Source organism: Ictidomys tridecemlineatus, chromosome 1, assembly GCF_052094955.1.
Source record: "Ictidomys tridecemlineatus isolate mIctTri1 chromosome 1, mIctTri1.hap1, whole genome shotgun sequence".
NCBI lineage: Eukaryota > Metazoa > Chordata > Mammalia > Rodentia > Sciuridae > Ictidomys > Ictidomys tridecemlineatus.
In genome coordinates this window covers 227,775,651-227,799,193 of record NC_135477.1, presented here as the reverse complement: position 1 = coordinate 227,799,193, position 23,543 = coordinate 227,775,651, and the positions used below count along the sequence as shown (strand labels likewise).

General features: G+C 35.3%; 1 protein-coding gene across 8 annotated transcripts in view; it reads right to left on the bottom strand.

The window, feature by feature from the left end:
• Nucleotides 1–23,543, bottom strand: part of Tmem267 (transmembrane protein 267) — a 30,964-nt gene that overhangs the window by 4,870 nt on the left and 2,551 nt on the right. For 2 of the 8 annotated variants that reach the window (XM_040273471.2, XM_040273474.2), the window contains exon 2: nt 5,372–5,757. In XM_040273471.2, coding sequence (XP_040129405.2) covers nt 5,372–5,686 — 315 coding nt within the window. In that variant the 5' untranslated portion in view covers nt 5,687–5,757. The other 6 variants (XM_078016695.1, XM_021722525.3, XM_078016705.1 and 3 more) reach the window with 6 other exon arrangements.

Here is a 23,543-nt window from a genome sequence, read left to right as displayed (position 1 = left end):
CTAAGACTGACACAAAAGCACCATGAGAAAGAGAAATTCAATCTAAGAGTGAAAATACTAAAAAGGGGCCTGGTGACTACAGGGAAAGGATTTACCAGTGTACTTGATTCAAGGCTTTGAAAAGCATGGACTCTGGGGAAGAGAGTAAAAAAGAAGGGAAGGGGAAGGGTGCTCTTTGGAAACTGGGTGGCTGTTATGGTTTGGATGTGAGGTGGCCCCCAAAAGGTGACCTGTGAGACAATGCAAGAAGGTTTAGAGGAGAAATGATTGGACCATAACCTTAACCCAATCAGTGAATTAATCCTTGATGGGATTAACTGGTGGTAGCTGGAGGCAGGTGGGGTGTGGCTGGAGGAAATGACTCATTGGGGGTGTAGCTATGGGATCTATATTTTGTATCTGGAGAGTGGAATCTCTGCCTCTGTTTCCAGATCATCATCTGAGACTCTTCCCTCTGCCACACTCTTCCTCTATATTAGTCTTGTCTTGACTTGAGCCCTAAGGAATACAGCGTACTATGGATTGAGACCCCTGAAACCATGAGCCCTCAAATAAACTTTTCCTACTTTACAGTTGTTCTGGTTGGGTCCTTTTAGTCACAATAGCGAAATAGCTAAAACAGTGGTGAAGGGATAAAGGAATGAGAAGAAAACAAAAAATTGGTTCCCTGTTCAAAAAAAAAAAATCACATTAAAAAAAAAAGTTATCCTCTTAAGAGACTGTATCTTGTCACACTGTCAAATCAGATCACCTTTAACTAGGAATCTAGTAAAGCTAGCATTCTTCAAACATCAGAATTCATTCCAAACTCGTCTTACTCCCCCTTCTCCTCCATATTTTAGGTTATTTTACTTCTATTTCATTAGAATATATAACATTTCTGTATTATTATTCCACCTTTGTCTCTACCTTTGTAGTTATATATCCACAATACATTTGGTAAAACTATTAATGTAAAGGAAAAAATTTTAAGGCCTCTAAGCAAAATGACTAAATAACAGAAAAGCAAGAGTTATTACAATGGCATTGGACTTAACAATGACAGCAAAACAAAGTAAGATAACAAAAGAACAGTATTTTCAAAATGCTCAGGGAAAGAAAATGTGAGCCAAGGATTTTATATTTAACCAAGCTGCCTTTAAACACCAAGGCTATAATAATAGTGTGATATTAGCAACAATTTTAATATGTAGTATTTTTCTATTAGCAATTGTTTTAAATAAGGAAGAAATCACAAAAAATGTAATCTTTCTGAGGAATCTATAAGCGTCACCCAAATAAGAAATGACTAAGAAAACCTGAGCAAACTAATGATGAACATTTAATATTTTTAAGTGTAAATAAAAGACTTAAAAGTGAGGACAAGAGTATAAAAATAATATATAGATATTGTTCGTTCTTAGAAGAAATAAAGCAACCAAAAAAATAGGAGGAGAAGAGGAGGGAAAGAAAAAAGTAAAGTGAGCTCTAAGATTGTTGTTTAGCTGATAGCTGAGAATTAAAAGATACTATTAACAATTAACAAACAAGATAGTTAAAGGTTAATTAAGAAAGTAGAAGCCTATAAGTATTAAAAAGATATATGAACAGAAATAATACTAGAATATAAATATAAGCCTTCCTAAAGAACAAAAGAAATTTTAAAAATAAAATGACAAAGAAAGTACATCATAGAGATAGGAATATACCAAATATAATACACATAATTGAACAAAATAATGGCCAATTTTAGACTAAAGCTATCAATAATGTTTATAAATATGAATGGGTTTATCTCACTCATTAAATGAAAAAGACCTTCAATTTGGCAAAACCAAATCCAATGATATGCTGTATATTAATGGAAAAAATAAAATAAAATTCAGAAAGGCCCAAAACAAAAGGGCAAAAGCAAAGCAGACAAATAAGAAATAGGGGTGGTGATACTGATATCAGACAATCATAATTTGAGTAAAAAGCAATAAATTATCTTTAAAAAGCCACTAAAGGGCTGGGGTTGTAGCTCATTGGTAGAGGGCTTGCCTAACATGTGTGAAACACTGGATTCAATCCTCAGCACCATATAAAAATGAATAAGTAAAATAAAGGTGTTGTGTCCACCTACAATTAAAATAATATTTTTAAAAAGCTTCTAAAATCTACATTTCACCATGAAAATATAACTAATGAATATCTATATACCAAATAATAAAGCGACAATTTTTTAAAGACATAGGCAACACAGAAACACTCTAATAAATAAAGAGGCTTATATATAGTGCCATCCAAGAGAGATCAAGAGAGGAATAAGGAAAGGCAGAGAAGACACAAGCCATATAGTCAATAAAATTTATCTTACAGAATTATATACTCTGAAAACAGAGAAATACACATTCTTCTTCAAGTGTTCATGAAACATTTGAAGAAACCAATCACATATTGAATACAAAGAAAACAAATTTCAAAAAGAAATGCACAAATGATTAAAAATATTAAATAATTATATAAGAAAAAGGGCCATACACTTTGAATTTTTTTAAATTCAAAAATAAGGACCAATGTAATGTTATGCTATACAATTTGTACATCATCCTATTAATTAAAACTTAAATTTTTTATTGAACAATTCTTTTAAAAAAAGGAGAATACAAACAGAATTACAAGGTTTTTCAAAACTAATCACACAAAAAAACTTCAAATTAGAAACCATGGAATACATTTAAAGTACAATTAGAAAAACTTTATAACCTTAACTCCCTATCAGTAAAAGTAATATAACAAAAATAGATGAATTATATTCCCAACTAAAGAGATTTCGAAAAGTGTAAACCAAAATAAAGTTTGAGGAATAAAATAGTAAAGATCTTGTTGTAGTTATATCATTCTTTCTAGTACTCTGCAATTACAAAGAGCACAAGAGTGAACAACGTGTGTGTGTGTGTGTGTGTGTGTGTGTGTGTGTGTGTGTGTGTGTACTGTTAGAGGTACATCTTTTCTTTTATGCTTTGAGAACCAGACAGAAAGACTTTTGAATAGATAATCAGCTAACTAAATTTGAACAGTGTTCTAAAACTTTCATTAAAAGCAATATACGTAGGAAAATGATAGATTTTATGGTAGCAGGATTATTTCAAGTAGATAAGCTGTAATCTTTCTGATGTGAAAATAAAGTATACTGTACAGAAAACCACACATGATCATTATCAGAACCTTATTTCTGAATAAAGTTCAGATGAACAACACAGTTTCTGATGGGTTTAAGAGAACTTCTATAGAAAACTTCACATCTAAATCAATTCATTTCCTTCCACCACAGAGCACTTTCATGCACTATAATAAGAAAAGGTAAGTTTTTAATCCTTGTTAGTAAAAGATTAATCATGGCATTGTTGAAAAGACCGATAAGACATTTAACAGGAAGCACATGGTTTTCACTGGCAGGGTGGGGTCAAGCAGCTTACAGTAAGTATTTCAAAAACCAATAACCTGACACCGAGATGATTCATGGTTATGCTCTGGATCTGTGCTGAGGGGTACTGATTTTTCACATTTTTATTTATGAATATAAAAAGATGATTAAAACAACCTCAATATATTCTTGTTGCTTGTCTGATTTCTGAAATGTCAATGTAGATTCTCATGAATAGAAAAGGAAGAAAATGGCCTATCATTGAGGCAAAAATAGATCACTGTCATGAATACTTACTGAGTTTTGATATTTATTGCTGATAATCATGTGCCACCTGACAATGAATGTGAAAAAAAAATTCTAAAACTTCATTCAATAGACCAATGTAATACTATGCTATAGGTTTTGTGCATAATCGTTTTTAATCCTCATAACCACCCTATGAGTTAGGTGGTATTTTAGAGGACATGGAGACTTGAAAAGGCAAGAACTTCTTCCATGTTGTGCAGTTAATAGCAAAGCTGGGATTTGGTACTGGATTTGACTCTGTATCTCATGAATTCATGAAACCAGTACTTGTTTTTATAAAAAAATATTTATTTTTTAGTTGTAGTTGGACACAATACCTTTATTTTATTTATTTATTTTTTATGTGGTGCTAAGGATCAAACCCAGAGCTTGGCACGTGCTAGGTGAGCACTCTACTGCTGAGCCATAACCCCAGCCCCAAACTAGTACTTCTAAATGAACTTTTAAAATATATTTATTAAACTTAAATGTTTTTCAAAATTAAAACAGGATAAGTTCCAGAAGAATGTGTTTATGAATTACATTTTCTATAAAGCTTCATAGCTTATCCCTATCTCTGCTAACATTTATTATTGGCTGTTTACCAGGCCATGACATTCAACACGCTCATTTATCCCTCACAACAACCCCATGAGGTAAATAATAGTATAATTTACATTTTATAAATGAAGGAATGAAAACTTAAAGAACAAAAGTGCTCTGCTAACTTCACACAACAAGGATTCAAACTCAAATCTTCTGATTCCAATTTTAAGCAAAAATGTTATGCTGCCTCTACTTAGAGCAAAAAAAAATAAGTTAAAGTTTGTTTTTAATTGATAATTACTGAATTCCTTACTGAGTAAGTTTATAAGTAAGTTAGACAACTTCTGAGAAATAGCTGGTATTTGATACATAATAGGAAGAGTAATACTTTCTCATTCATTCTACAAATATTTACTCAACACCTACTAGGTGATCCAGGTACTGTTCTAGGTCAGTGGCTTCTGAAGCAAAGTTCTTGCTTTATGAGTCTATATTTGTTTCCTGAAAGTTTATAGGTCATAAACATGCCAAGGATAGGCAAATATGACATTTAGACAACATTATCTCCACTAGACATTATTAGATAATATTATCCTCCACTGTATTTTAGACAGTTCATTGATATGCATGCCTTTGGTCCCAAGAGGGACTGAAGGAATGAATCCATTCAAGTCATTCTCCAGGACTGAGAACCACCATAAACTATTCAACTTCCATGGCGCATTTAGGAGCTGCACATTAACTGTAAAACATGAAGAATAAGGGGAAAAATTTAAGTGTAGTCCTAAAGAAAGGTCACTGATGCAAAAAGAACAGAAAATGATTCCTGTTAATTAGTTTGCTATTACATCCCTTGTAAGCTAACACTGAACTTCTCAGGTATAATTAGAGGATCCTTACTCTGTGTGCATCCATGGCACTTTGTAGTAGCAAATAATCTGATTATCAACATGCCTGTGTGCATCTTTAGGGAAGTACTAAGTACTCAAAAAAGCTGAATGAATGGGTTTTCTTACTGTAAAATAAGACTCTAGCTCTAGACATTTTAAAATACGCTCTCTAGCTCTTTAGTTTTCATGCTATGAAGAAATCTGTAAAGTACAAAATAAATTAAAGGAAAAGGCCAGAAAAATTAAACATGCTTCTTACCTTTAAAGACAGAGATCTAGCTAGAAGAAAGTGGTCCACATCAATAACAGAGGCTAAAAATCCAGCCAAAATGATTTCTCCAAAGTCAGTCTTCTTCTTGATTCCAATGACTATTGCCCATGACCACATGCCGATCACACAATGTACTGCATTATCTGAGAGGGCACGAAGCCAGTCATTTTGTTGGATTATGGAAAACTGAAGAAGTTTGTCAGCTACTAAGCAAAATATCCCCAGACCAAGGCTAGAAATAAGAGACTCAGTGCTACAAGACTGCAATAAAGCATGAGTCTTCTCAGTCTCAGATGCCATCATAAACAATATGTTAATATATACTAAAAGCCATTAGGAACAAACAGTATATTCTTGTTTTCATTTCTAGTACCCTAAAATAAAAAGCAGAGACAAATATTAATGAAGACTACAGACTGTCATATAATATTTAAACAGAATATCAGCATAACTTCACAAATATAAAAACCAAGTGGTAAAAACTAGCATTTCTTACATGTTGTATACAATATGTCATGTGGCCCAAGTATAATAGATTAGTTTCACAGGAACAACAGTTTATTTTTTATTTATTTTAAAATATTTTGTTTAGTTGTAAATGGACACAATACCTTTATTCTGTTTATTTATTTTTTTGTGGTACTGAGGATTAAACCCAGGGCCTCACACATGCTAGGTGAGTGCTCTACCACTGAGCCCCAGCCCCAGCCCCAGCCCTGGGAACAATAGTTTAAATGGTAGTATATAACAAGGAGAATTTCACAAAGCCCACTGACTGTAATCTATTACCTTGGAGTCATCAAATAGTTCTGTTTCTGAGAATGTTATGACATCTTGGACATGCACTGTGTCTGAGTACTTAATAACTACTTCCCATACTTCTTTTGACAACAGAGTCCCCTCCTTTTGGGAAAACTGTGTATCATTATACCTAAATTCCAGAGTTTATCAATTGAGTTCCTTATCTCCTTTAAAAGAGTGACAATGTAAAGATGAGGGTTACCCAAGCTGGGCCTATCAGACTTCACTTCAGAATTTTCCTAAGTAAAGCTGGTGGGAAAAATTCCTCTTCTTGGGGGCCACAGACTCCAATACATGAAGCAGCACAGGAAAATAAAATCCCGAAGAAACAAAAAGAGAAAAAGCTAAGAGAATTATGAGAACATCAAGTCCTTAGGTCCAATTGCAGGTTTCTCAGAACTTCCCTAGTTCTTACAGTTTACCATTCTATTAATAATAATAATAATAATAATAATAATAATAATAGTCATTGTTGTTATTATTATTTGGAGGTACTAGGGATGGAATCCAGGGACATTCTGCTACTGAACTATATCCCCAGCCCTTTTTATTTTTTGAGACAGGATCTCACCAAGTTGCCCAGACTGGTCTCTAACTTGTGATCATCCTGCCTCAGCCTCTGAGTAGCTAGTATTACAGGTATGAATCACCCAGAACTCTCAAACACTGATAGTGGGGGGAAAAAATGGTACCATCACCTTGAAAAATTTTTTCCAAACTCTCAAAAAATGACACATTTCTACCATATGGCCCAGTCATTCCACATCTAGGCATTCTCTCAAGGGAAATGAAAGACTTATAAATGAATGTTCATACCAATCTTATCTGCATTAGTTCCAAACTAGAAACAACACAAATGTTCATCAACAAGTAAACAACTTAATGAAATATGGAATAAAAAGAAATGTGATATACATAAAACAGAATTGAATCTCAAAATAATTATAGTAAGTGAAAGAAGCCAAAACAAAATTATGTAGTTAAACCCCACAAAACGATATAACCTAAAGGATGAACCCTAAAGAAAATTAAGGACTTTAGTCATTAATAATGTACCAATGTTGGTTCTTTAGTTATAACAAATGTACCAAAATGTGTACAGTAGAAAAGGGAGTATATTGGAACTTTCTGCAATGTCTGCTTAATTTTTTCTGTCAATTAAAAGCTGCTATTTAGGTTTATAAAGTCCTAGTAATTTAAAAATAAGTCATTAATTTTAAAATATATTAATTTATGAATTTTAAAATCTATTAATTTAAAAAATAAATGAAGCAAACATTATAATTGTTAAATCTAGGGAATGGGTGTAGTGTAGTTCATTATTCTGCTACTTTCTCTACTTTTCTGTATGTTTAAAATTTTCATTTAGAAATATGTTTTTAAAAGAGCACATAGTATGATTCCATTTACATAAAATTCTAGAAAATGTGAGCTGATTCATAGTGACAAATGCAGGTTAGTTGTTTCCTGGGGACATGAATACAAGGATTAAAAAGAAGCAAAAGGAAACTTTGGGAGAGACGTGTACACTCATCTTGATTGGGGTGAAGTTTCTGGGCTCATAGTTTAATGCAGATGTCAAAATGTTTCAAACTATATATTTTAAATATATAGAATTGGGCTGGGGATGTGGCTCAGTGGTAAAACGCTTTGCCTAGCATGTGTGAGGCACTGGGTTTGATTCTCAGCACCACATATAAATTAAATAAACAGAGAGAGAGAGAGAGAGAGAGAGAGAGAGAGAGAGAGAGAGAGATTGATTAAATGTCCATAGTATACCATTTTAAACATATAAATAAATAAATAGTTAATTGCATGAAAGCTAGATATATGCCAACAAAATATATTGATAATGAAAAGCTGCAGGTTTTCATGAAAAAGGAACAATCTGAAAATAAGAAATTATGAAAAATGAAAAACCTGACCAATTAAAAAGTCAACAGGAGCAATGAACAGTACAATGAATGTTTCCAAAAAAACCAGAATAAGTTAATAACAGCACATTCAAATAATTTTTCCAAAGTATAGGGAGAAAATAAAAAGACAAAAGATTTGAGTAATGAAAGAAAAAGAAAAAAATCCTCAGAAATTCTGTCAAAACAAAAAAGCCACCTGCAAAAGAAACAGAATGTTTCTAAGTGCCCTAAGTGCCAGGATATTATGGAGAAACATTTGTAGAGCTCTGAGAGAAAAGGATCATGACTGTAGGACTGTTACTTTTGTGACAATCAGAATTTTAAGAGTTTTACCTTAGAATTTATAACACCTGTGTATGATTTTAGGGGACGACGGGGTTGAAAAATAGATGTTCTGAATCTCTGTGCAAGAGAAATAAAGAAAACTTGATCAATACAAAATGAAAAGAAAAAACAAGAAAAGAAAACCTTACTCCTTTTCCAGCTCCCTCCAAAAGCAATAGGAACCAAAGATATCAACTATAAATACTTGGACAAATGTTAATTTGTTAAATTTCTCTATAAAGAGGCAAACATAATTAGACTAGAATAAAAGGAAACAGCCACTGTTATTAATCATATGAGAAAATCTCAAATGAAAAATCTTAATAATATTTACATATAGAAATGAGAAAAAAAACATGTCTGAAAAAACAAAACAAAATAAAGCAACAGTGGTAATATTAATATCAAACATAATTCAAGGCAAAAATGATTAAGTAGAACTAAAAAGGATAAAAAATTCACATCATAGTAACATTATACAAAATTACATAAGTTATATATAAGGTCAGAGGACGTTTACCTATCAATAAAGCAGTAAAACATAAATTTAATCAAGCAGTCAAAAAAAGGTACAACTGTGGAGCATGGTAGTGCATACCTATAATCCCAGAGGCCCAGTAGGCTAAGGTAGGAGGATCCCAAGTTCAAAGTCAGCCTCAGCAACTTGGTGAGACCCAGTCTCAATACCAAAAATAATAAGAGCTGGGGATTTAGCTCAGTGATTAAGCACCCCTGGATTTAATCCTTAGAGAGAGAGAGAGGGAGGGAGAGAGGGAGGGAAAGGGAAAGGGAGAGGGAGAGGGAGAGGGAGAGGGAGAGGGAGAGGGAGAGGGAGAGGGAGAGGGAGAGAGAGAGAGAGAGAGAGAGAGAGAGAGAGAGAGAGAGAGAATGCAGTAGCCTAATTAGCTCAAAAAATGTAAATATAAACAGTGTACAAGTAATACCTTTGGACTCAAAAGACTTGTCTTTCAAGTGTTTATGCTGTAAAATTATTTCTGAAAAGAAAAGAGAGAATAAGGACTCTGTCTACTTTGTTTACCTCCATATCCTCAGCCTATACTAGGTGCTAAATATTTGTTGAATCAACAAATGAAAAATTATCATATACTGTACCTGTAATGTACAAGGTATTATATATGGTTAATTGAAAGGCATTCAGTAAAATTTAACATCCATTCCTGGGAATTTGCATTTTAAGCAAGTATATATTCTAGATAATTTCTATGTTCACTAAACATTGAGAACTGCTGGTTTACCAAAAATGTTAAGACCACTTAGTTTAGAAACCAAAATGATGAAAAACTAGAAATATTACCTTAAAAGTTAAAAACAGCATAGCTGTTATAACACTGTTCTGGCAACTTTAATCAAGGCAATGGGGGGGATAAGAAAAAAAAACATTATTACATTATCAGAAAAAAAGATAATTACATTAGTTTGCAGGTGAAATGACTGCCCTCCAGGAGGACCAATTAAAAACTGTTGGAATATAAGTTGAAAAAACATGGAAAATTCAAGATAAATACTAAAATGATTTTCAATAGTCCAGAAATAATCATAAGAAATAATGGGAACATAAATATTTACAATAAAAACAAGTCCAAATATCAAGGAATAAACTAAACAGGAAATGTATATGAAGAAAACTACCCAACTTTACTAAAGGATGAAAAATAGCAATTTTCTTGCAGAGGCAGCTGGCAGCACAAGTCTTCCCAAAAGGAAGAAATCTTCGTCCAAGGAGGAAACAGGTAGTGATCCAAAAGAGGCAGGCAGCAGGAGCATCTCCAAGAAAAGGCGGAAATTCTCTTCTTAGGAGGAACGGGTCAGCAGTGGGCCTGAAGAGGCTGCTGGTGGCAAGAGCAGTGCCAATAAAAAGAAAAAAAGTTCCAAAATCCGTCTCAGGATGATTAGAATGAGCATTCCTGGTACAGAAAGGTCATACCCCATAGTGACATTTCCCAAACCAATAAAAACAAATTCACACATAAATACAAAAATCAATTGACTAGAGTTCTGGTGGCTTTGTATTATGTCAACTCAGATGAACTTATATTTCCCTTCCTTGTATAGTTCTGGGTAGTGAGGGCCACAGGAGACACTATGCCTGACACCTGAAAGGAGTAGTCATATTTTTTAGTTTGAAGGTTGGTGCAGGTCACACTGTGGAACATGAACATCTTGTTGCTGATCTGAGCTTACTTGTTGGCGTGGGGAAGCAGCTGGAACTGCAGTTCCTTCAGCTCCCATCCGATCTTCTTTTTTAGGGTCTCCAAAACCTGGGCCTACACAGCTCCACGGTCAAAGTGTCAGCCTTTCCTGCAGATCCCCCATAGCATTAAAACTGGAGTTGGTGCATGTGGCAAAAATTTGCTCCCCAAACGTAGGCTCTCTCTTCACCTCCTTGTTTCTTTTGCTGAGAAGCAGCTTTTCAGTAAATCCATCCCATTTATTAATTCTTGATTTTATTTCTTGAACTTTAAGAATCTTGTTAAGAAAGTTGGGGCCTAATCCGATATGATGAAGATTTGGGCTTACTCTTTCCTCTATTAGGCGCAGGGTCTCTGGTGTAATTCCTAGGTCCTTGATCCACTTTTGAGTTTATTTTGTGCATGGTCAGAGATAGGGGTTTAGTTTCATTTTGCTGCATATGGATTTCCAGTTCTCCCAGCACCATTTGTTGAAGAGGCTATCTTTTCTCCTATGTATGTTTTTAGCACCTTTGTCTAGTATGAGATAACTGTATTTATGTGGGTTTGTCTCAGTGTCTTATATTCTGTACGATTGGTTTACATGTCTATTTTGGTGCCAATACCATGCCGTTTTTGTTACTATAGCTTTGTAGTTAGAGCATTAATCTCCAGGATATATAAAGAACTCAAAAAACTAAACACCAAAAACCAAACAATCTAATCAATAAATGGGCTAAGGAGCTGAACAGACACTTTTCAGAAGAAGATATATAAGAATATGGCTGCGGGCTCGGAGAGATCAAGTCTCTGACCTCTTCAGCTGTGCGGGCATAGGGAGTTGTAAACAGTCTAAATTCTGTTTGCTCAGGATCAATAGGCAATGCTGAGCTGACATGAATCTGGGGCGAACAGTCTGGGCCTCTCAAAACACACACTGAGCCTGGATCGGCTGAATTCAAGCTCCCGTTCGCCTGCTTCCCGCAGACAAACAGCTGTGACTCAGCACTAATCCATCCGGCTGAAATAACTGGTCAGCCCTTCTGATCCTACGGAGGTAAATGCCAACCCAGCCTTCATAAGTAGGGGCCACAGGTTTGAAACAGGGCTTGGGAGAGACAGTAAGGACCCACCCGTTGCATTGGTCACCCGGCAAAGGGAAATGAACTGTCGCCATTTGCAAGAGATACCACCATGGCAGAGAACTGATGTCACCAGACTGCGGCAGACGAGATAACTTCATTGAAACCTGCGGCTACAGGTGTGTAATCCCCTAGCCTTCCCTCTCCACACATAGGGGAAACCTAAGGGCCCTTCCCAACTCTCCCGTAGGGCCCCTCTCAGCTCTCCCGTGAGCACGATACCAGACAGAGGGACCCAGAAGTGGCGCGGGACCCAGAAGTGGCGCGGGACCCGCGGTGCGGAACTCCTGGCTACTGCTCCCACCAGTGCTGACACCTGAGATCTCTTGCACCAGCTACCGGGGGCGTGACTACCAGAGGGCAAGTAAAATTCGCTGAGGATTCTCAGCCCCAAGCTCTACAAACTTAGGGTCTGAGAGAATGGCAAACAGGGAGAGTGTGCACAGTCGTTCATGAAAACAGGGGTCCCGGGAGCAGCAGACCTGGCGTGTACCCAGTATTGTGGTGAGCGTCACCGGTGAGAGGGGCCTGGCTAGAGGAAAAGTGGGGAAGTGACTAGACACAAGAAGAGGCCCTAGGCACTCAGGATTGGAGACTGGCCCAGTCTGGGAGGAGGAGCTACTGCACAGTGATTGGTTCCTGCGTATTGACAAGAGAAGCTTGGCCCAGTGGGCACAGCTCCACCTACTGGAAGAAAAGCTAATCAAACTCTAAGATGCATTTATTAGTTTTTTTTTCTTCTTTTTTTTTTTGATTTGGGTTTTTTTTTCATTTTCACTTTTCTTTCTTGTTGTTTTTTAATTTTTAAAATTTTTTTTAAATTTTTTTTCTTCTAATTTTAATTTTAATTTTTTTATTATTTTTTTTTAAAAAAAATGTTTTTCTTTTTTATTTCCTATTTTTTTCTTCTTTTGTCTTTTCTTTTCTTTTCAATTTTCTTATTCCCCCTTCCTTGAATTTTACCTGCTTACTCTTATTCTCTTTAGTGACTTCTTCCCTTCCCTTCTAATACCTTTCCTCCCAAGCATCAAATAAATTTATAGGAGTAAACAGTAACTCAGCAGTCAAACAGAACAAGAAGTAACATGAGCAGCATGAAAAAGCAAGGAAGAAAAGGAGTACAAACAATGCAGGACAGCCTAAATATTCAGGAGGACCTAGAGTCATCAGAAAAATGGTCATATAAAGAACTCAAGGAACACCTTAGACAGATGGAATGGAACCTTAAAGAGGATATGAGACAGCAAATTCAAACAGTGAAAGAACACATTGAAAACGAATTACATAAACAGATAAAAGAAGAAGTTAAGCATCTTTATCAGGAGATAGAGATTATTAAAAAAATCAAACACTAATTCTAGAAATGAAGGAAACGATAAACCAAATTAAAAACTCAAATGAGAGTATCACTAACAGAGTGGAGCAAGTAGAAGCCAGAACATCAGATAATGAAGACAAAATATATAATGAAGTCTAGCCAACTCAGAAAGGCAGGTAAAAAATCACAAGAAAAACATCCAAGAGATATGGGATAATATAAAAAAACCAAACTTAAGAGTCATCAGGATAGAGGAAGGGATAGAGATTCAAACCAAGGGAATGAGTAACCTGCTGAATGAAATAATTACAGAAAACTTTCCAGAAATAAAAAAGGAAACAGATATACAAATTGAAGATGCATACAGGACACCGAGCACACAAAATCACAGTAGACCAACGCCAAGACACATTGTTATGAAGATATCCAATATACAGAACAAAGAGAAAATATTAAAAGCTACAAGAGAAAGGAGGCAGATTACATTCAGGGGTAAACCAATAAGGTTAACAATGGATTTTTCATCACAGATGCTGAAAGCAAGAAGGTCATGGAACAATGTATTTCAAACACTGAAAGACAATGGATGCCAACCAAGAATTCTGTATCCAGCAAAATTAAGCTTCAGATATGACAACGAAATAAAAATCTTTCATGATAAACAAAAGTTAAAAGAATTTTCATCCAGAAAACCAGCATTGCAAAGCATCTTGAGCAAAACACTACAAGAGGAAGAAATGAAACACAATAACCAAAACCATCAGTGGGAAGTGCCTCGGTAAAGACAGAGGGCGGGGGGAAAGATAATCATGGAAAAACAAACTAAATTTTTTAAAAAAAAGGGTAAATAATCAAACATGGCTGGAAGTACAAACCATATATCAATAGTAACTCTAAATGTTAATGGCTTAAACTCTCCAATAAAGCGACATAGGCTGGTAACATGAATTAAAAAACAAATCCAACAATATGCTGCCTCCAGGAGACACATCTGATTGGAAAAGACATACACAGGCTGAAGGTGAAAGGATGGGAAAAAATATACCACGCACATGGTCCTGGTAAGCAAGCAGGGGTGGCCATCCTCATATCGAATAAAATCGACTTCAAGACTAAGTTAATCAAAAGGGATAAGGAAGGACATTATATACTGTTAAAAGGAACCATTCACCAACAAGACATAACAATTATCAATATTTTTGCACCAAATAATGGTGCTGCAACATTCATAAAACAAATTCTCCTCAAGTTCAAGAATCAAATAGAACACAACACAATTATTATGGGTGACTTCAACACACTTCTCTCACCATTGGACAGATCCTCCAAACAAAAGTTGAATAAAGAAACCATAGAGGGCTGGGGATGTGGCTCAAGTGGTAGCGCGCTCGCCTGGCATGCGTGCGGCCCGGGTTCGATCCTCAGCACCACATACAAAGATGTTGTGCCCGCCGAAAACTAAAAATAAATAAATAAATATTAAAATTCTCTTTAAAAAAAAAAAGAAAGAAACCATAGAACTCAATACCACAATCAATAACCTAGATTTAACTGATATATATAGAATATATCAACCATCATCAAGTGGATATACTTTTTTCTCAGCAGCACATGGATCCTTCTCAAAAATAGACCATATATTATGCCATAGGGCAACCCTCAGTAAATATAAAGGGGTGGAGATAATACCATGCATTTTATCTGATCATAATGGAATGAAACTGGAAATCAATGATAAAAGAAGGAAGGAAAAATCCTACATCACATGAAAAATGAACAATATGTTACTGAATGATCAATGGGTTACAGAAGACATAAAGGAGGAAATAAAAAAATTCTTAGAGATAAATGAAAATACAGACACAACATATCGGAATCTATGGGACACAATGAAAGCAGTTTTAAGAGGGAAATTCATCGCCTAGAGGTCATTCCTCAAAAAAAGAAAAAAACAACAAATAAATAAGCTCACACTTCATCTCAAAGCCCTAGAAAAGGAAGAGCAAAACAACAGCAAATGTAGAAGAAGGCAAGAAATAATTAAAATCAGAGTGGAAATCAATGAAATTGAAACAAAAGAAAGTATTGAAAAAATTAACAAAACTAAAAGTTGGTTCTTTGAAAAAATAAATAAGATCGACAGACCTTTAGCCATGCTAACAAAGAGAAGAAGAGAGAGAACTCAAATTACTAACATACGGGATGAAAAAGGCAATATCACAACAGATGCTACAGAAATACAGAAGACAATTAGAAATTATTTTGAAAACCTATATTCCAATAAAATAGAAGATAGTGAAGACATCAATAAATTTCTTAAGTCATATGATTGGCCCAGACTGAGTCAGGAGGATACACACAATTTGAACAGACCAATATCAATGGATGAAATTGAAGAAGCAATCAAAAGACTACCAACTAAGAAAAGCCCAGGCCCGGATGGGTATACAGCGGAGTTTTACAAAACCTTTAAAGAAGAATTAATACCAACACTTTCAAGTTATTTCAGGAAATACAAAAAGAGGGAGCTCTTCTAAACTAATTCTATGAGGCCAACATAACCCTGATTCTGAAACCAGACAAAGACACCTCAAAGAAAGAAAACTACAGACCAATATCTCTAATGAACCTCGATGCAAAAATCCTCAATAAAATTCTGGCAAATTGAATACAAAAACACATCAAAAAAATTGTGCACCATGATCAAGTAGGATTCATCCCTGGGATGCAAGGATGGTTCAATATACGAAAATCAATAAATGTTATTCACCACATCAACAGACTTAAAGATAAGAACCATATGACCATCTCGATAGATGCAGAAAAAGCATTCAACAAAGTACAGCATCCCTTTATGTTCAAAACATTAGAAAAACTAGGGATAACAGGAACTTACCTCGACATCGTAAAAGCTATCTATGCTAAGCCTCAGGCTAGCATCATTCTGAATGGAGAAAAATTGAAGGCATTCCCTCTAAAATCTGGAACAAGACAAGGATGCCCTCTATCACCACTTCTATTCAATATAGTTCTCGAAACACTGGCCAGAGCAATTAGACAGACAAAAGAAATTAAAGGCATAAAAATAGAAAAAGAACTTAAATTATCACTATTTGCGGAGACCATGATTCTATACCTAGAAGACCCAAAAGGGTCTACAAAGAAACTACTAGAACTAATAAATGAATTCAGCAAAGTAGCAGAATATAAAATCAACACGCATAAATCAAGGCATTTCTGTATATCAGCGACAAAACTTCTGAAACGGAAATGAGGAAAAACACTCCATTCACAATATCCTCAAAAAAAATAAAATAAAATACTTGGGAATCAACCTAACAAAAGAGGTGAAAGATTTATACAATGAAAACTACAGAACCCTAAAGAGAGAGATAGAAGAAGACCTTAGAAGATGGAAAAATATACCCTGTTCATGGATAGGCAGAACTAACATTATCAAAATGGCGATATTACCAAAAGTTCTCTATAGGTTTAATGCAATGCCAATCAAAATCCCAACAGCATTTCTTATAGAAATAGATAAAGCAATCATGAAATTCATATGGAAAAATAAAAGACCCAGAATAGCAAAAGCAATTCTAAGCAGGAAGTGTGAATCAGGCGGTATAGCGATACCAGATTTCAAACTATATTACAGAGCAATAGTGACAAAACCAGCATGGTACTGGTACCAAAACAGGCGGGTGGACCAAAGGTATAGAATAGAGGACACAGAGACTAATCCACAAGGTTACAACTATCTTATATTTGATAAAGGGGCTAAAAGCATGCAATGGAGGAAGGATAGCATCTTCAACAAATGGTGTTGGGAAAACTGGAAATCCATATGCAACAAAATGAAACTGAATCCTTTTCTCTCACCATGCACAAAAGTTAACTCAAAATGGATCAAGGAGCTGGATATCAAATCAGAGACTATGCGTCTGATAGAAGAAAAAGTTGGCTCCGATCTACATATTGTGGGGTCGGGCTCCAAATTCCTTAATAGGACACCCATAGCACAAGAGTTAATAACAAGAATCAACAAATGGGACTTACTTAAACTAAAAAGTTTTTTCTCAGCAAGAGAAACAATAAGAGAGGTAAATAGGGAGCCTACATCATGGGAACAAATTTTTACTCCTCATACTTCAGATAGAGCTCTAATATCCAGAGTATACAAAGAACTCAAAAAATTAAGACAATAAGATAACAAATAACCCAATCAACAAATGGGCCAAGGACCTGAACAGACACTTCTCAGAGGAAGATATAGAATCAATCAACAAGTACATGAAAAAATGCTCACCATCTCTAGCAGTCAGAGAAATGCAAATCAAAACCACCCTAAGATACCATCTCACTCCAGTAAGATTGGCAGCCATTCTGAAGTCAAACAACAACAAGTGCTGGTGAGGATGTGGAGAAAAGGGTACACTTGTACATTGCTAGTGGGAATGCAAATTGGTGCGGCCAATATGGAAAGCAGTATGGAGATTCCTGGGAAATCTGGGAATGGAACCACCAATTTGACCTAGCTATTGCCCTTCTTGGACTATTCCCTGAAGACCTTAAAAGAGCATACTACAGGGATACTGCCACATCAATGTTCATAGCAGCACAATTCACAATATCTAGACTGTAGAACCAACCCAGATGCCATTCAATAGATGAATGGATTAACAAATGTGGCATTTATACACCATGGAGTATTATGCAGCACTAAAAAATGACAAAATCATGGAATTTGCAGGGAAATGGATGGCACTAGAGCAGATTATGCTTAGTGAAGCTAGCCAATCCCTAAAAAACAAATACCAAATGTCTTCTTTGATATAATGAGAGCAACTATGAACAGAGCAGGGAGGAAGAGCAGGAAGAAAAGATTAACATTAAACAGAGACATGAGATGAGAGGGAAAGGGAGAGAAAAGGGAAATTGCATGGAAATGAAGGGAGACCCTCATTGCTATACAAAATTACATATAAGAGGTTGTGAGGGGAATGGGAAAATAAACAAGGAGAGAAATGAATTACAGTAGATGAGGTAGAGAGAGAAGATGTGAGGGAAGGGGAGGGGGGATAGTAGGGGATAGAAAAGGTAGCAGAATACAACAGTTACTAACAGAGCATTATGTAAAATTGTGGATGTGTAACCCACGTGACTCTGCAATCTGCATTTGGGGTAAAAATTGGGAGTTCATAACCCACTTCAATCTAATGTATGAAATATGATATGTCAAGAGCTTTGTAATGTTGTGAACAACCAATAAAAAAAGAAGATATATAATCAATCAACAAACGTATGAAAAATGTTCAAAATCTCTAGTAATTAGAAAAATGAAAATTAAAACTACTCTAAGATTTCATCTCACACCAGTCAGAATGGCAGCTATTATGAATACAAACAACAATAAGTGTTGGTGAGGATGTGGGGAAAAAGGTACACTCCTACATTGCTGGTGGGACTGCAAATTGGTGCAACCAATCTGGAAAGCACTATGCAGATTCTTTATAAACTTGCAATAGAACCACATTTGACCCAGCTATCCCACTCCTGGATCTATACCCAAAGGACTTAAAATCAGCATACTACAGTGATGCAGTCACATCAATGTTTATAGCAGCTCAATTAATAATAGCAAAACTGTGGAACCAACCTAGATGCCCTTCAACAGACGAATGGGTAAAGAAACTGTGGCATATAAACACAATGGAATATTACTCAGCATTAAAGGAGAATAAAATTACGACATCTGCAGGTAAATGGATGGAGTTGGAGAATATCATGCTAAGCAAAGTAAGCCAATTCCAAAAAACCATAGGCTGAATGTTCTCTCTGATAAATGGATGCTGATCCATAATGTGGGGGGGGGGATTGGGGAAAATGGAAGAACTTTGATTGAGCAAAGGGGAGGGATTGGGACATGGGGGCAGGAAAGATGGTGGAATGAGATGGACATCATTACCCTAGGTACATGTAGGACTGCAAATTATGGTGCAATGCTATACTGCATACAACCAAAGAAATGAAAAGTTGTGCTGCAATTGTATAAAATGAATCAAAATGTATTCTGCTGACATATATATCTAATTAAAATTAATTAATTAATTTTTTAAAATAAAATAAATGACTCTTAAAAAAAAATCCTGAAGTTGGTGAGAGGCTGATGCAGGCTACATTTTGTCCCATGGATTTCATGTAAGAAAAATAAGTATCTAAATAATAACATGGGCTATGTATATAAACAGGCAATTTAGAAAAATAAGAAATACAAATGGTCAAAAAGTAAAAAAAATTATCAAAATATTTCACCTTCATCTTAATGTGATTCAACATAAAATCTGTCAACATAAAATTGACAAAAGATTACTAATACTCTTGTTTTGGTAGTAGTGGAGGAAATGATCGCTCTCACAGATTACTAGCAAGAATATATACTCAGGGTTGTGGCTCAGTGGTGAAGCACTTGCCTCCCATGTGTGAGGCCCTGGGTTCAATCCTCAGCACCACATATGGATAAACGAATAAAATAAAGGTATCGTGTCCATCTACAACTAAAAAAAATATTTAAAAAAAATCCCTTCTAGTAGATGATTTGATTACATATCAAAAACCAATAAAAACAAGCAAACACTTTTGACTTAGCATTTCCAATTCTAGGTCTTTGTCATAAAAAAAATAGATTAATGCAAAGAGCTATACAAAGAAGTTAAACATAGTATTATTTGCAGGAAAAGTTAAAAACAATATACATTTCCAAAATACATAACTTCTGAATAAATTCCACATATTAAAGCTATTAAAAAAATACTTATTCCTTTGGTGCTGGGGTTATGACTCAACAGTAGAGTGCTCGCCTTGCACATGCAAGGCCCTGGGTTCAATCCTCAGCACCACATAAAATAAATAAATTAAATAAAGGTATAAAATATTTTTAAAATAATACTTATTCCCACCAGGCACAGTAGTGCACACTGGTAATCCCAGCAACTCAAAGACTAAGGCAAAAGGATGGCAAGTTTGAGGAAAGTCTCAGCAACTTAGCAAAACCCTGTCTCAAAATAAATAAAATAAAATGGGCTGGGGGTGTTGCTCGGTGGTAAAACATCCCTGAATTCAATTCCCAGTACAAAGAAAGAAAAAGAAAAAAAGAAAGAATAAGCCAACAACATCAAAAAAAAAAAAACATTATGCCCATATTTGTGTACATAGAAAAATGGGTAATAGATGTTACATTTTAAAAGAAGACAGCCTATAAAATAGTAGATAAAATATTAGTTTTATTTTAAAATACATACATATTATATTAGCTTTTCAACATTACAACAAACTACCTGAGAAAATCAACTTAATAAAAAGAAAGTTTATTTTGGCTCATGGTTTAGTCCACAGTCATTTGGCCCTGTTGCTTTTGGCCTGTGGCAACAAAGGACACTGTGGTGGTAGTACACAGTGAAGGAGGCTTATTTACTTTCTGGTAGTCAGTAAGCAAAAAGAAAGAGGAGGAAGGGGCCAGGGTGCCAGTATCACCTTCAAACAAACTCCTCCCAATGACCTCCTTTAATAGGTCCCATTTCCTAAAGGTTCTCACCATCTCTCAATAGGCCTGGCAACCAAGCCTTTAATAGATGGTTTTTGGGAACACTCCTGATCCAAACTATAGCACTTACATGTACTAAATTCAGGATGTTGTTCATTTGGTTTGTTTCTCAGTGATGGGATCACAAATATGATAATTAATTTTTTCCTTTTTTTATTTTCTAAAATTTTTCAATGTCTTATTATTATAGCCAAGTTCTTGTCACTCCATTTCTCTATATGCTTAACAAAACACTGTTGAAATCTTAAGAACTGTTTGCTAATCTTGTTCCCAGAATGTGCTGTCCCCAACTATGGACTGTCTACTAATCTTGTTCCCAGAAAGAGCTGTCCCCAACTGCCAAACTATAAAATGAAACTTCTCTCCCTGCCCTCTCCAAGAAAAGTATATAAGCTCTGCTCAAGCAGTTCTCAGGGCTCTATCTCTCTTTGCTATAGTAAGACATTGAAAATTTTTAGAAAATAAAAAAAGGAAAAAATTAATTATCATATTTGTGATCCCATTGTAAGGGTCCGGCGAAACATCCGTGTAAGAGACCACAAGAGACTGTCTTATGCAATAGCATAAGGGTGGGTTTATTTGGAGACCAGCATTTTCTAAAAATTTTCAATGTCTTACTATTATAGCCATAAAACTAGTAAAGCTAAAACTTAAAGCCAGAAAGTCAGCCTCTTAAAAGTATAATAAAAAATTGAAATATATTTATGACATTGTAAATATGTACTAATAAAAAGAGTAAAATATATAATATTAGTCATAATAATAAAACTATGTACAGGGCTGGAGTTGTAGCTCAGAGATAGAGTACCTGCCTAGCATGTGTGAAGCACTGGTTTGATATAAATAAATGAAATAAAGTTCCATCATAAACTAAAACAAACAAACAAACAAACAAAAAACTATGTACAATCTCATAAGTTAAAAATTTGGTGGAGGTGGGGACTGGGAATTGAACTCAGGGGGCACTCGACCACTGACCCATATCTTTAGGCCTATTTTGTATTTGACTTAGAGACAGGGTCTCACTGAGTTGTTCAGTGCCTCATTGTTGCTGAGGCTGGCTTTGAACCCACAATCCTCCTGCCTCAGCCTCTCGAACCGCTGGGATTATGGGCATATGCCACTGAACCAGGCTTCGTAAAATACAAAAAACTTGTTCATTGTTGAATATTAGTTGATACATAAAAAATCTGCACTGCTGGGAGCAGTGGCCCATACCTGTAATCCAGTGACTCACGAGGCTGAGGCAGGAAGATTACAAGTTCAAAGTCAGCCTCAGCAACTTAAGAAGGCCCTAAGCAACTCAGCAAGACCCTATCCTTAAATCAAATACAAAAAAGAACTAGGGATGTGGTTCAGTGGTTAAGCACCCCTGGGTTCAATACCCAGTACCCCCCACCAAAAAAAAAAAGTCTGTACTAAGACTTCTCTATCTTTGCATGAAATAAACTTAGGTTCCTTATGTAGAGAAAAACTATTTTATTAATGATAATGGAGCCTACAACAATCCTTAAATTCTTAGTTATTTACAACAATAAAAAATATTTTCTAAAGCACTAAAATTGGGTTATATTTTATAGATTCTTCTGGTACTTTCAACTAAAACATATGAACAAAATGTAAAAGGTACTTCCATTAAAAGATTGCGAATCCCTTCTATAAACCTCAGGATGTATAATGCCCAAAATTATGATTGTTAATCATTGTCTCTACTTTAGAAAATAAACAAACATTTGACCCTTCAATGCATAAAGAAGTTAATGTGTTTAAAGATTTAAAGCATATAAAATTTATAAAAATATCCCCTTGAACCAAAGATAAACGCTATTGTTCACTTAGCTGGATAGGAACTGAGACACAGAAAGTTTGAATTAATGGCCAAGCCAGAGAGTCACAGCAGCTGCAGGAATAATACCTCTTTCAAGAACCTGTAGTCTCACCCCAGAAGGCAGACAAAAATAAATGGTTAATATCTATTTAACTGAAAATTCATTATGTCTCTATAATCCACTGTATTGCATCTTCTTTCACTCATGAAACTATTTTTTATGAGCACAATATTTAACTATTACCCTGGATTTTTCATTAGTTCAGATTTTAAAAGGAGTGGACAGCTAACAATAGTCACAAGTAAAAACCAATTACTTCATATATTTAAAAGATGCAAATTTAAAGTGATGGTAAATAGGAAAACTTACTGATTACAAATAACTGTATCAAAATTTATGAATAGGACTATATACACATAATAGGGCAGTAAAAATGTGTTTTATAACTGGAAAGTATCAAATAGATTGCTTGATGATAGGGGGATAAGAAGCTCCTGAGTGACCTTGGAAGCAGATCCCTCAGCCTGTCAAGCCCTCAGAGGCTTACAGTCCCCACCACCAATAAGAGGACAACTTCAGGAGACCCAACAGTCTTTCTTAAGTCCTGATTCATAGAAAGAATGAGATGATAATTTTTTTTTTGTAGCACTAGATACCTATAACAGTGAAATACAGGTCCCTAGAACAGTCTGTTTTTAAGATAGACCTGTTCCAGGAACACATACTTCTGGCAACTATTCCACTCCAACTATTGGTGCATATATTTAACATCTCTGGCTTAGATTCTAAATATGAGAAAGCTGGATGTAATTATTATAATTCCTCTATCTATTGTTTCTGATTAGAACATTGCTACAGTCTATAAAGGGGTGAACGTTCCCCAAAGGCTGATGTGTTGGGAGGCATGGTTCCCAAGGTGAGGATATTAAGGAGGTGGTTGGATCTTTAAGAGATGGGACCTCATGGGAGATCCTTAGGTGTCTGCAGGCCCAGCTCTTGAAAGGGATTAAAGTAGTTCTTGTAGAATCTTTGGTAGTT